Source organism: Acyrthosiphon pisum, chromosome A3 (assembly GCF_005508785.2).
Source record: "Acyrthosiphon pisum isolate AL4f chromosome A3, pea_aphid_22Mar2018_4r6ur, whole genome shotgun sequence".
Classification (NCBI taxonomy): Eukaryota; Metazoa; Arthropoda; class Insecta; order Hemiptera; family Aphididae; genus Acyrthosiphon; species Acyrthosiphon pisum.
In genome coordinates this window covers 9,743,422-9,759,560 of record NC_042496.1, presented here as the reverse complement: position 1 = coordinate 9,759,560, position 16,139 = coordinate 9,743,422, and the positions used below count along the sequence as shown (strand labels likewise).

Here is a 16,139-nt window from a genome sequence, read left to right as displayed (position 1 = left end):
ATGCCCTATGGTAAATCTACAGTCTTCATGGTAATTTTATTTATTTACCGACTATTTATCGGGTTTATTATAAACACTCGTGCATGAAAAATAATTCGCAGAGAATTCAAAAAATATAGTATACCATACCACCATAAAGATATATGTTTTTATTTTCCGATATTTATGCCACCAACGACTAGTGGCGTATAGTACCTATATCAAAGCGGACAAATGACCACGACTAGAACATTTAGAAAACAGATATAGGTATCTACTTAGAACTTAAAAGTAGTATCATATTGAAAAATACAGAAAATAAGTAAACTTAATTTTACAAAAACAAAGGTCAAGGGGGGGATCTATCCCCCATATCCCCTCCCCGTAAATACGCCACTGCCCAGCCATCGACCACCGGTTCCACTTTGTCAGGGTTTCGTTATTTTTTATCATAATATATTAATATGTGCAATGTGCAGAATCGGCGTTATCTTGTTGGACAGAGTATAGTACTATCAAATACTATAAATTATTTGGTACTATAATTATTATAGTTACCTATATAGTATGATGTAGAAATAAGGTACATGACGTCATGATTTTCTAAGATTTATTTTTTTTAGAAGATTAAGTTTTAATTTATTTTTGGTGATTATGTTTAGCTGAGAACTTGTATGTGGGATCCTTATTATAAATACTAAAATACCATTATTATTGATTAAGTTGACGACTGTGGTGTTTGTTCATTGAGAATGTCTGGTTACTGTTACGTATTATAGTATTATAAAATATTGTTCAGTATGTATATTTATGTAGTCTCATATTTTAACCCGAAGGTCAGTTAATAAGTGCAATATATATTTATTAACCTAACTTGGCTATAATAGTATTATTAATATAATATTAGACTGACGAGGACACTACCACACTGATTTTAAAGTTCTTAAATATAACTTTATTTAACAAAAAAAAAAAAATGGAACTAATGGCCACTGTCGCCTTTGTTAATTAAGAACAATAAAAATAAAAATATTAAATCGAATTTCGGGAGATCAAAAGACACTAAATTGTTAAAATTGTTATCGAATATGTATTTTAATTTGTAAGTATGACCAGTGGCGTCATTTCAATTTTTGAGAGAGGAGAGCAACATTTTTGACTGACCCATATTAAAACTAAAAAAAAAACCGCTCGCTAACAATTACATTACATTAAAATCGTATTTTTATCTCAATACAAATAGCCTTCTGACATAATTTTATACTTACTAGTTAGTGTCGTAGGCATAAATAACCCATTTTTTTGAGAGATAACAATGACTTAACAATTAATACATATGTAGAGGGATACTTAAATATTATATTACCTATTAGCTACTATACGAAGGACCATACACGGCCCGACAGCGGCCCGCTATGACAAGGGGGAGCAAATGTCCACCCTGCCCCCCAAAATTACGACATGTAAAAAGCATATATTTAACTTTTTTTAAATATTTTTTAGAAAATGTTATTTAACTTTCATTTTGTTTTATTGATTCGGATAATAATTTTATCAATAAGTAGGCAAATATTATTGAGAGGTTTTCTCTTTGGTAATTACTAATTTGAGATTTCACAACACACGTCATTTACTAAACACATAATAATATCTACATGGGCCATTATACAATGTTTGTGTTTTTCACTTGATACTACTTTGTATTGTATTATGTTTAAATGTATAATATCTATACGAATGCGACTATATGCAAGACTTGGAATTAATGTATTAAATTCACTGACTACTAAGAATCACTGTCTAAATTACAGTAATAATTTATAATTAGATATTATTTACTTATTTAATTGTTCTTATCGGCTTACCAGTATGTCCCAAATACTACTTGAAAAACCAATTAAAGTGTTTATCGTTCGAAAAACATATATTCGTTGATTAGATTACGAGAAGCTCCGCTCCTCACTCGGCCTTCCCAAAGAACTTAATACCATCGTTTTATGCCATCGCCATAATAATATCATAACCGAACAAATTGATACTGTTCCGTATATTATATCGTTTTTAATAACACTTGTAAACCTCCTAGTTGCGCTATTTCTCGCCATTCGAGATTTTCCTAATCAGCTTGTAGGTTATAGTCCAATATGCCAACGTCAAGTTTTATGTATACAAAACGTACGTATGTATATTATTATTGCTATAAGTTGTATATAATGTATCGAAATATTTACATTAAATATTTCGTTGCGCCAACACGTGTCTTTTATGCGTTCGTCGTGTTCGCGCGTTCTTATAGTACTATAATGTACACGTTTGATATTAATTTTAAATTACATCGTGCCCAGAATTCAGCCCATGTTCCTTTAGTTTTACTCCAAAGTGCTTGTTTTTGATTGCAGACCGATCAAACCCGGGAACAAATTGCGAATAAAATACAACCCATGTTATATGAATTTAATAATAAATATAATAAATGACACAACCGCATACGTTTTTAACAAAGAGGCGCATCGCGCATACCGACAAGACTATTATTTTAGGAACATTTATCTTTTTTCTGGTTAATCTGGTGTTGAGATTATTGTTGCTAGTGCCAACAAATATTGCAATATGTGCTACATTATATTGTAGCGAACAATTGTTAGTGGTTTTTTTTTTAAATAAAATGAAACGGAATGATTTGTTATATTTGTGAATTATTAACCTTATTAAGCTGTACTGGCACACTATACATTTTAATGTAATATGCTGTACGCGCATAGTATATTAATATTATAATATTAGTACAGTGTATACTATATTAAATTTATAATATTATACATTTAATTATAATGACGGTCGTATGTGTGTTTCGAAGAAGAAAAATATATCTCAAAATACACTGCTCACGGCTTTATCGAAATTATTATTATTATTATTATAATACGGTCTTGTTGTGATAAGATTATAGTCTTTAAAAATTAAAATATGGTATTTTTAAAGAGGTCTAACTCGGTGGCAGTAAATCCGTTATCACCAACCAGTAACGCCAGTATTGAAATCGAACGTTTGATATTATATTTACACACGCCCAGAACTCCTCTCCGATGTATTATTATTATTTAATTACATCGATCGATTTATTGGCTACGCGCGCGTTCGTATTTATATATTTATACATAATGCCCCTTATAACATGCAGTGTGCACTTATATTAATGTATAATACGTATTTATATTATTTATAATTTATAACATCATTGTAAAAAGTTGTCGGTGTGACGTCCGCGCTGTAATATACAAAATTGTAATACAATTTTTTGACGTAAGTTAACGATTGATTTATTTTAACCATTGAGTGATTTCAGGGTGGGGGTAAATCGATTTAATTATAAACAAGTCGATGATTTTTTTTTTTTTGTGTACGTTCTATTTTTACTTATTTTGATAAAAAATTTTTTTTTTCTGTTTTTAGACAAATCGACGACGACTAACATTGCCGATTTTATACAACCGAGTTTAGGACAGCTACAGCCAAATTTAGATGAATTCATGGATACCATAGAACCTTTGCAAGGTACCTACAACAATACTATGTTTATGATATAATAATAATAAATAATATTTGTATGTATGGTACATTGGTACATATACATAATAGTCATATCATATAAACTTTATAGGATATTTATACTAACGTGTTCACACGTTTTCACGACCTTTAGGCTTGTTTTAACGATACTAATGTTATATTATATTACGTTTATATAATATTATAATAGACGAAAATAACGTACAAATATATATAAATTATTTTAATCGTAGGTAATACATTATTTTTAGCAACATTATTGTTAACTTACAGGTGAGGTTACAAGTTACAACCTATCATAATTTCTCATAATCTGACTAGTAGTATGATTCAATAAATTATTATAATTTTATATTAAATATAAAAGATAAATGAAACAAGTTTATTTCACATTTTAATATGCTAGCTAGTATTAAATTTTATTTACACAACTCAATAGTAAGAATTATTGCATCATTATTAATATCTAATGTTTTTCATAATATAAAAAGGACTGCGTGCACATGGACTGCCTCATTCTTACTAGCACAGAATATTATAGCAAGTTCACATTGAGAAGAATCAATTTTACTTTGTTATTTTTATTATTAGAGTTAATTGTCATTGATCTATTATACAATTTAAATGTAAATGTTAGAATGTTATCTAGGGCCCTAATAAAATATAAAAATCCTACTGAGGCCCTGGATAATATCCTGTGCTTTTAATTTGATGATAGGTCAATTTAACAAGTGAAATGATATTACTACAATAATACAATATTATTATATTACACTATATGTATGATAAAACTAATTGTGTTTTTTTCACATTAAAAATTTATTTTCAATGTTTGATGAAAATAATAAGTAATTAATAATTTACAAATAGTTTTATGATGAACATCATCATAATATCAACATGACAACATCTACGTTATTAAAGTATAAATTATGTTCAAATATATACATGGAACCCAGGGCCATTATTAGGAGTTAGGACCTATGGTGAATAAAAAATTAGAGGACATAAAATTGTAAATTATTACTGAAAAATATTAAAAATTACTTACCATATGCAGTACACAGACAACAATTTAAATATTTTTTTGTTAATCATAATTGATAAATATATTAACAAAATAAACATAATTTAACAGTTAAATGTTAACCCTTTAAACAGTATCAGTATTTAACACCTAAGAAAAAAATTGTTGACATGCACAACAATTTAGTCATATAATTTGGGTGAACTGATTTTTTATTAATATTTATCTTCTTTTATTAATGATGGTTAGGAAAACATCTAAAATATTACATAATTAGTTATACACTGGTTGTTTAATATTGGAAAATAATTTATAGAGAATGTGTTCTATTTGACTAACCTGGTGACCTTAAATGTAAAAACAATGTATTATTGTTGTATTGTCATTATTCTTGTTGAATTAACCTATTAACATATTTATAGGTAAAAATATTATTTAGGACCCCATGCAAGATTTTTTTTAATTTTGAAGCAATGGTATTATAAAAAATGTTGTGGTTACATTTATTTTTAAAATACTCCATAATTTATTTCAAAATTACAAAATTGAAACATCGAAAAAACTCTTGTGAGGTTAGATAGTATTATTACAGTTAAATTTGATAATTTTTACAATAACAGAGAATAATTTACTATAATTTTCATTATTAATACGGAATAAATACATTTAAGTAATACATCTTCATGAATGGAAACTTAAAACAAGAGTAAATTAATATTAATTTAAAAAAAATTACAACAGGTATACCTAATGTTCAATAAACTAAACTGTTGACAATGTGAAACAGTGGCATAGCCAGGGGAGTTTGTGTGTTTAAACCCCCCCCTTCACCCATTTCATAATCTTGGCTACGCCGCTGATGTAAGACATAACATATTATGTAAACATTGCTTAATTAAAAAAGGTGGGTAGTGTAGGTAGTTTATCTTATATTAAAACAACCATATGGAAATTTAATCAATACATTTTATTAATCACCTTAGTATGAAAAAAAATGATTTTTAGATTTTGAATGTAGCAGATTCTATTGGTTTTATAATTAAATGTAGTTTATTTTTATTTTTTTTTTAGTTTTGTCACCACTTTTTTCCGTTAAAAGAGTGCTTCAAAAGTATTGTCTATAAAGATCCTCTATAGATTGGAAATTTGACGCAGATGGTACTTTAGAGCGATCATTTTTGAATTTTTCAGTAATTTTCCAGAAAATTTTAAAAATCTACAAAAAAATGTTTAGAATATCTGTTTTTATTGATTTTGGTTGAAATTCATAAAATAATAATATTAAAAACTTTGAACAATTAATTTATTTTATAAACATATATTTCAATACATAGACTATTTATAAATTATAGGCAATGCCGCAATGGGTATGTATATTAAAAATTTTGAAAATTTAAATCATTTTATACAACCTCATTGAAACTGCAGTCCTATACCTATACCATCTTTACATAAATATTTTATAAACTTTAATTTCGAAAATGTTCAAGTTTTTAAAATGGTTTATTATTGTGATAAAGTGTGTTGAAAAAAAAGGTATTTTCAAAAGTTCTTATTATATAAATTTAAGAAATAATCAAAAATTTACTATTTAAATTTATTAATTTACTTTTATTCACAATACAAATACTTTAATAATAGTACCTATTTATTTAGCTTAGTTATTATACAGTTAAAACTTTGTTTGCATGGTAAGGAGGGAGGGAAGAGTATAAATATCCGTCATGTAGGTGACTGACCCCGCTCTGTTGTATACTTGGGTTCGAGTGTATCTAGTCACAGTGATGGATGTGTTAAATTTAAATTCAATGATAAATTATTATGCTAAGAAAAATTATTCTGAGCGGAAAAGGCATAACCAAACAATTACTAAGAAATTTATACTTTTGACTATACACCTATAAACTAATGGACAGCACATTCCACTCCGCTCTGCCTTCAATGCTAGGTGATCATATAACCATATAACAGAGAGAAGGATCACAAATTAGTGAAGGAGCCTGTATAACTGTATAAATGTTACTACTCTGTTTCTTTTCTCACTCACTCTATATCGTACCCCTGACCTCTCTCTAAGCGCTGTCCACTAGTTATAGGTTTATGCTTTTGGCTCACCAAAGTACTAAGCTAAACCGATATCCTACTAGAAATCTTCCTTCGATGTTAATGCTATATATGATCTGTTAGTTCTACTAAAAATGTTGTCTCCAGACACAAAAATAAAGTACAATGTTAAATTAATACATTTATCGCTCAGAATTTAAAATTATTTATTAATCTAGAACTATTTAACTGTGAAGTAAAAAAAAAAGATAAAATATAAGTATCTATTCCTCATTAAGAGATATATCATTAATACGTGCATGTATATCTCTTTTTTTAATTTGAACAAGACAGTAGAGTATTAAAAAATAAATTAAAGATTGTTCAATTTTCAATTATATATTTTAAGATGTTTGTAAATTATTTATTATTAATAAATTTACAAGTAATAACTTAATTTAAATATGGATGTTAGATATTGACCTATTGCGAAAGAGATAATTTTTTGTTATTCTTTTGCACACTTAAAATATATATTCTAAATGTTTTAATCTTTGTTAATAGTCAGTAAAATTATCAGTCAGTTAAATAATTTAATTTGAACCATTTACTGACTTATTTCATGAAAAACATTATTAAATAATTTAATTTTTTAATATGTTTAGGAGATTCCTAATTACTATGTACCTAATCAAATACATACTTATGAGTTATGATTAACAAAGTATTTAAACTGTTGAGTATGAGTGAAAAACAAATTAAATTATTATTATTGGTCTTGTTTGATGCAAGTAGTTCCACTAAAATTAATAATATGGGTGTAATATAAAATCTCTGAAAATTAGTTTTTGTTTAATACAAAGAGGCTTGATAAAGAATTTTGCGAGTTAGATAATATTTACCTAATTTTAAAGGAGATAAATTAAAATTGTTAAAATTTAACCTAACCTTTGATAGATTTTTTAATCGTTTCTATGATAATAAAACATAAAACTCCAAAATTACCACATTTTAATTTTTTAATTAAAGTTTATAATATATTGCTGTTTATTAAAAAGATTTATGATTGAATATTGTAATGTTGATCCATAGACATAGAAAAGAGGTGTAATACATTTTATATATTCTTATTATAAATTAAAATTAGGTACTTCTAACTTCTATTATATTCTATAAATATGAATCCTTTATTTAAATATGTAATTTATTATTAGTATAATAAAATATAATCAATTGGTCGCTTGGTATTTTGCTGAAACACCTACATTTTAACAACTTAATAGTTTCTTCCAGTGGCGTGGCGAACTAAAAATTTTCCAGAGGCCAGTTACAAATATCCCAAGTAGTTATGCATAATAATGTAATATAACAAGTTATATTTCAGATCGTTATTGACTACCTATTGAGAATATCATATTAAATTTACTAGAGGACCCACTGGCTACCACCCACCCCTCTATTTAAGAAAAATTTCAGAGGCCTCAGCCTCTGAAATTACCGTTCGCCACGCCACTGGTTTCTTCATGTTCAGAAGTGCATTTCATTGATAAAACTGGGGTTATTAAAGCTTCCTATTTTTTTTTCAGTTAGTCTAGTATTATGATTATGCATTACACGATAAGCAATTTTACCACCACCCACAATACAATAATCAAATTTAACAGTAGCTTCAATAATCTTAATAACAAATTTAGTACTAATTAATGATTAACCACTAATGGCTATTATTATGAGGGTACTAATTTCAAAACTGAGGGTGCTAAGCACCTCTTCTCACCACAAAAGGTTGCGCCTATGATCATGTTACTATCCTCTCTATTAAAATCATTTTAAAATCATAATATAATTTTTTGTAAATTATTCATTTTTAGATCTATTTAGTCCTCCTAAGTTACCACCGGTACCAGAAGAATGTCATATGTCAACAGAATCTTCCAACAATTTATACAGTCAGCCTTATGGAAATGTAAACACTTGTTATCAGACAAATCAACATTCATTGTCTTTACATTCAGAACTGAACCAACTTAAAATGACAAATATGCGACAAGAAACTACCGATTCATCATGTCCATTGCACGCTAATAGTTATTCAACTGGAGAAAACTATCAATCTAATTTTCCTACAATGTTTCATCAATCTTCAAATGGTAGTTACCAATCCAATAATCTCTCATATAACAATATTCCCACGGGAGCTGCACAACCTCATCACAACGAAATGCAGATACCACCTCCACCGTCTGTATATTCGTTTGAATTCAATAATTCCAATATTAGCCATGAACCGGTGTTAAACTCCAATAGTTATAATCAACATCAAAATATATCTGCAAATAATACGTCCGTGATGAATTATGGCAATGGGTCATCAAGTAATGATTTTAAAAATAGAACTCCACAAGTACAAACGTATAACAAGTTCCCTCCAATTGTGAGAAACACACAAGATCACTTTGTTACACCAAAAGTAATAATTAATTTATAACCCGTGATTAAACATTTATAATTTGATTATGCCTTTGTATATATTGTAGATCAGACAGAGGCAACGCGGTAGACAAGCTCAGCCAAAGCAAAAAGTTATGCAATCGAGTATAAATCCTTCAAATGATAACAGCCAAAGTGTTCTACTTGCTCAGCTTCTCTCATCGAGTACATTTTTATTTAAATAATATTATATTTTCTAATATAATTTTATATAAAAATAATAATATTTTTGTTAGACAATATGTTTTCAACACCAAGTTCAACTGTAGTTTCTACCAACATGGCCAAGTTTCGAAATACAAATGGATCTTATCAAACATACCAGCAAGTACCACAGGTTCCACAAGTTCCACAGATCCCATATCAATTAATACAAAGAAGAGCAAGAACACCTGATCACGTTTTGACTTCGTACACTGATCATCTTGTTTATCGAAAACCAAGTCCTGTCTTTATGAATCAAAGGTATTGTAATATTGTGCATAAAGTATGATTTAAATATATTTTATCTATATATTTATATATATTTTTTGATATTCTTAGTGACTGTAATGTATATAATTTAACACCTAATACTCGTGGACTAATTGATGCAGTTGGAACACCAGGTGGTATTCATCAACTTCCGCAAATTCAACCTAGATTTGATATACCACACGGAAACACCCAAGGTTACTCAACCTACAGGCTCCCACAACCTCAAGAGTATGTCAATCACTCTGTCTCGGTTATGGATAAACCATCGCCCACGAGCAATCAACCTTCACCTACAAATAACTATAGTCAACCCTTAAATACTCCAATTCCTCAATCTGTAACATCACCTATGGCATGTAGTACAGATCTCTGTCAAAAAACTCACTCTCCAAATCAATCTAATGAGTCAGTGAATTTGTCACAAAGGAATGGTTCGATGTCAATGCCAACACATGTCATGATCCCTGGTCCATCAAGAACTCCATATAAGGTAATATAACACACTGATTTGTCTTAGATCAAGTTAGTTTAGTAATTTAAATAAATATTAGTGTGAACTGCTCATGAGCTTAAGGCCTAGGTTAAAATATGTGCAGGAGCATAGGAGAGTTTGTCATATAAATGCAGAACAAAAGCGGAGGTGCAACATTAAGAATGGATTTGATATGTTGAATATGTTAATACCACAAATCAATCAAAATCCAAACACAAAAATGAGTAAAGCTGCAATGTTACAAAAAGGAGCTGATTACATACTCCAGCTAAGATCAGAACGAGCACGGTTATATGAAGAGAGGCAAAATTTGCAACAACAAGTTGAATCTCTTAATCTAGCCATAAGGTTGGTAAATATATTTATTATTTTTAAATTTACCATCAATAATTCTTTAATTGCATTTAAAAATTAATTTAAATTTGGTTTTACAGTAATTGTCAAGCAATGTTACCTGCTACAGGAGCCCCATTTTCTAGACAACGAACAACTAAAATGAAAGAAATGTTCGATGAATATGTTAAAAAAAGAACTCAAGAGAATTGGAAATTTTATATTGTATCCTTGACATAGTTTTAACTAAGGTTAATGCAAGTTCTGGCCTATAATTTTTTTACTAATTAATAAAAGTTATATATAATAACTAATATCCTAAAGGTATTTAAAAACTAAATAACAAAATTTGTTCACGTGAATTTAAATAATAGTTGTTTACTATAAATTATGATAAAGGTACATTAAATAATATTCTCATTTATACATTTGATTATTGATTTTATAATAATATACATTATACAGATAAGCCATCCTATTGTTAATATTGGAAGCTACTAATTTATTGCTGTCAGCCACTATACTGTGTTGTATCTAAGAGTGTACCACTCGGCTGACCAAAACATGTTTTTTCCGTGCATTCCCATTACAACCGGACATCGGTGAGAGTTTTAACATGGGCTGACGATGACTATCCGCCAATCACAGAACGCATATCCATCGCATGGGGGGGTCAGGCACTGTTCGGCGGTTCACTCTTAGATGGTACAGAGTATAGATTCGCTGTAACTGTTTGCATTAATTGCAATGTAAACGGATACAGCAAACCTAGCGGCAGATAGCAATTAGTAACTTCCAATATTAACAATAGGATGGTTTATCTATATATTATAAAATCAATGATTTGATTTAATAAAATAATGTCTATTTATTTTACTATATTAACTTTTATAAATAGTTTTAACAACAATATATTTTATATTTTTAAAGTTTTTTAACTCGCTTATTTGTATTTATAAATATTATTTTTTTCAAAAACCATAATTTTTTAACCTAAAGCAAAAACAATTAACTCTTATAATATAAACAATAGGTATATAATATACTTCATATACATTTTGTTTGTCATGCAATTATGTTAAAAAGTTCATCCAATTTGTATTTAATTTCTTAAATTCATAATATTTAGCTGAGTTTAATTGCAGAACCACTATTAAATTCGTTTAACTCTAGTGTGTCTACATCAAGTTATGATGAAATGTACCGTACAACTCTTCAATGGGTAGAACAACACTGTACACTGGGTGATCTCAGACCAAGTGAGTGTTAATGTTTTAATAATAATATCTAGAAAATTAACCATTATTCTTGTGTTTCATACTAAAATGTTGTGCATAGATAATAGTTGTTGATTGTGGTATAAAAAACCTTGTTGATGGTTTTGATAATATCATCAACATTAAAAAAAAAAAAAAAATAGTTCAATGAGAGAGATTAGGTACATTTGATATTTTACATTGGTATACCAAATTGTCGTTCCCCATTATCATAGTGTGCTGTCATTTTTGATATTAGAGTGAATTGACCTATTATTACACTTTTACGAATAGTATTAATGTTATTAATTTATTTATTAATGTTATAGTATGTTGGTTTTTTACGATATTTCAATTTATAATTGAGTGAGTTATGAGCAAGTAAAATATTAATATTTGAAAATGCTCATAATTCACTTAAAAATTAAAATATCGTAAAAAACCAACGAGAGAACACGGATAATATTCTTACCAAAAAATTTGATAATAGGTCAATTCACAACACAGCAGGTACCATGTCCTCTTAAATGTTTCTTTCATGGCCACCAACAATACCTGCATATATAGGCTGATAAATTTGAGGATTTTTTTCTTTTTTCTTTGTTCATCTTCTTTTAATAATTTGAAGATATTTTTGTACATATTTACAGTTGGAATAAATTTTATTTTTTAACTTGTTGAGCATAATTTAATATTTAACATTTACCTATTTAAGGCAAATTTAGCGCATATTTAAAAAAAACCGTTATATTTATGATGGGTTGTATGGAAATTAAATTGATCTTATAAGCCAAAATCATGTTTAAGCTCACTATTAATTCATTAAATGTTGGTAATTGTTCATGCAACCCAGCATGAATATATTAATATAATATAATATAGAGTAACAACAATAGTATATTTTTAGTTGCTTTGAACGCATTGCGAAATCTGTGCACTTCCACAGAAATACTGTCAGATCCTAGTAATCTGCCTGAAGAAATAAATAACATCATTCAAAAAAGTCAAACGAAACATCAATCACAAGGAAACCGAAATTAAAAGTAAATAATATAATCATTAAAATTGTATGTGCCATTTTTATTTCTTTAATTATTATATAATTGTTTATGTTTTTGTTATATGTTTAACATTGTTAATTTTTAACATATATATATATATTTATGTTTGTAACTTTTAAGGCTTAATTTGTTGATTAGTTATTTAAATGAATCTTATATATTGTATAACTATTTATGAAAATACAGATTCCTTTTTCTGTGATAAGTACATAAAATATTTTTTGTATCTTATAGAAAAATATTATATTTCTTAAAATTTTATTTTATAAATATTATTATATTATTAATGTCTGTTTATTATTATACTCATAAAATGTTTTATTATTTTTAAGTACTACAGAATATAAATTATAAATCAATAAAATTAAATATATATTATAAATTATAATAAAAGATTAATGAAAGTGTTCTTAATTTGGAAATTTCTTAAACAAAATAAATGTAATAATCATACATAAAAAATATACATATATGTAGTTTTTAGTCATTATAAATAGTTTACGATTAAAAGGACATGATACCCGCATGCGTTGTCTCAGTCTTACGAATGTACAACATAGCAAAAAACTGTTTGGCGCGGGATAGAAACACTTCCTCGGTATTTATAGAAGAATTACCAAATTTCACAACGTATAGAGAACAACTTTATCTGTGTCGTAGCGTTTTTATTTTTTGGATAACGTAAATAAAATTAAAGTTCTCAAGAACACCAAGACTTTTTTTGTTTTTTTCATTTAATTATTAAAAATTATTGGTAAATGCTAAAAAAAAATTAAAACGCTAAGACACAAATAAAGTTGTGGAATTTTGGTAATTCTATAAATACCAAGGGAAGTGGTTCTATTCAGTGTTTCATGAGAAAATAGAGTTTTCTTTAATATTTTGGTATACTTGGACGCGACATTATGACTATAATATTATATTAAATATTTAAAGGAAAGATATGATTAAATGCCACTCAAAATTCCCTATACTGTTCTGCTTCTGGTATAATAATTTGTTACTGTAATTGCTGAATTTTATACTATCATAAGTAAATGATAATGATGGATTTAGGGCTCAGAACTTAGTAGACTTGAGAAGTACTAAATATGCATAATGCTTTAGGGTGTTGTTTTTTTTTTTGGGCACTAATGGGTTACACACGATTCACGAACACCCAATGTTATACAGTTTATACCTGACTTGACCATACTAGGTTTTTTTTATTTAGGACTATATTGGCATTTGATATGGATGTCAATTTAGTTGCTTTTCGTGATTAAAAAATATATTAATACATAATATGTAGATCAGTGGCGACATTTCAGTTTTTGAGAGGGGGTGGGAAAAATGTTTGACCGGCCCTTGATAAAACTGAAAAAAACTGCCCGCCGACAATTACATTACATTACAATTGCATTTTTATTTCAATACAAATAGCCTTCTTACATAATTTTATAGTTACCATTTTAGATTCTGAGTGGAACGATGAAGGCATTGATTTTACAATAATGTGTGTTTTTTTTTTTATATCTGTCATCACGGTTTAGGGCAATAAAATTGCTTCGATTTTCTTCAACAGTATCTTGTTCGATGGGAAAGTGAATCTAGTCTTGCATTCGGGAGGTCAAATTTTAAAATTCCAAATAGTTTTCAAAAGCGCCGGGAAAAACAACAAAAATTAAGGAAAAACGGGAATTTTTACTCAAAATCGATTTTTGTTTTTGGTGTAACTAATTACATATATTAAAAACTAGAATAACTATTTTAGTTATTTTGTTGTGATTGTATAATATTATTCGTGGGTACTTGAAACTTCTAAAGTATACTATTATACATCTATGATAGTATCACGGTTTGTTGTTGATGTATAACGCGTTATAACTGAACCTATGCTATAGTACTATACCTAGTAGGTATGTAAACACCAAATATGTAATCAAAATAACATTATATTCTCAGATAAATAAATTGTTTTCAATTAAATGTAAATCATTACCTATATCTTATATTTTAATAAGTATACAAGTAGTAGTTATTCCTAAAAAAAAAAAAAAAAACCTACAATTTACAAACATGTAATAATTATAGTGCATTACCTAAAACATTTAGAATAGGACGAATAGGTAATAGGTACCTACACAAACATAAACACTATTTGTAAAAAAAATAAAATGTTAAAAAAACACGAATAATAATAATTAATGGCCATTAAAATGTATACAAGTCAAAGAGAAAATTACTTATAGTATCATAGGTCACTATCATAGGCATTAACCCATTTTTTGAAAGATATCGTTGGCTAAATAATTAATACATAATATGTAGAGGGATGCCTAAATATATTACCTATTAGCTACTATATGAAGGCCCAAATTTAGCCCGTACCCGGCCAGAAAACGACGATTGGGGGAGGGGAGAATGAGAATGCCCCCAGCTATACCTATGTATAACCGTTCTGTTGGGTACAGCTGTCAAAAATAATAATTAATAATAATAAAAAGCAGGTAAGTGGATGTCCCTCTGCTAACCTCTACTGTACCACAGAATATAACAATGTTACAATATAACAATGACTGTACAGTAATGGATTGTATTAGACTTGAATTCAATAATAAAATATCATTGTATAAGAAAAACGATTCTGAGCGGAGACGTAAACAAAGAAATTAAAATCCCATTTTTCATAATTTTCAGTGGTTTTTCCCGTGGCATTAAATAACTATTGAGAAAATCGAAAAATGACTTCTCTAAAGTACCATCTTGATCCAATTTGCTAAAAGATAATATTCTATATGTTGAAATCGAAGCACTCCTTCTGGTAGAAATTTTGTATACAGGATATAACGCGTAGTGGGCAACTTTCATACCTATATTTCTTAATTTGATATCAAAGTAACCCCATTTTATGAAAAAAAAATTTTATCATCATAGTACCTACTCTGGTGAAAATATATTGGTATTAAAGTTACCCCGCGAAATCAAAGTTACCCTATTCTACGGTAGGTATACCTATTACCTATGTATCCTTTGGTAATAAAAATTTAAAGTACAGTAAGTTGAATCTCAATTTGACAAATAATATACTGAAATTAAATTATATTATATTTTAAGTTAGTTAATGTATTTTTAAAATTAATCGTATTCCTGTTTATGAAATATGAATCCTAACATCTTAAATTTTTTTTAACTGAAGTATTAATATGTAATATACTAATACAATTATCAATTTTATAATTAAAAGTAATAGGTAACTAATAACATTATCTATCTAAACGAAATAAATTAATAACACCGCAATTATTTATAATTAATGGGAGGTAATTTCGACGACTATAATATAACGTCTATAATAACTAATAAGTAACACATTTGTTTAGATTTTACTGTAAAATTAAAGTATCATTTAATAGTCAATCATATTTAAT

At 27.7% G+C, this 16,139-nt stretch overlaps 1 protein-coding gene across 4 annotated transcripts in view; it reads left to right on the top strand.

The window, feature by feature from the left end:
• LOC100168071 (carbohydrate-responsive element-binding protein) overlaps positions 1 to 12,781 on the top strand; it is a 25,455-nt gene extending 12,674 nt beyond the window's left edge. For 2 of the 4 annotated variants that reach the window (XM_029491598.1, XM_008184310.3), the window contains 9 exons: positions 3,433 to 3,534; positions 8,491 to 9,089; positions 9,157 to 9,274; positions 9,346 to 9,574; positions 9,653 to 10,076; positions 10,138 to 10,427; positions 10,514 to 10,637; positions 11,542 to 11,671; positions 12,576 to 12,780. In XM_029491598.1, coding sequence (XP_029347458.1) covers positions 3,433 to 3,534; positions 8,491 to 9,089; positions 9,157 to 9,274; positions 9,346 to 9,574; positions 9,653 to 10,076; positions 10,138 to 10,427; positions 10,514 to 10,637; positions 11,542 to 11,671; positions 12,576 to 12,709 — 2,150 coding nt within the window. In that variant the 3' untranslated portion in view covers positions 12,710 to 12,780. Of the gene's footprint in view, positions 1 to 3,432; positions 3,535 to 8,490; positions 9,090 to 9,156; positions 9,275 to 9,345; positions 9,575 to 9,652; positions 10,077 to 10,137; positions 10,428 to 10,513; positions 10,638 to 11,541; positions 11,672 to 12,575 lie in introns of all 4 variants that reach the window. The other 2 variants (XM_008184309.3, XM_001950196.5) reach the window with 2 other exon arrangements.
• Positions 12,782 to 16,139: the final 3,358 nt, after the last annotated feature.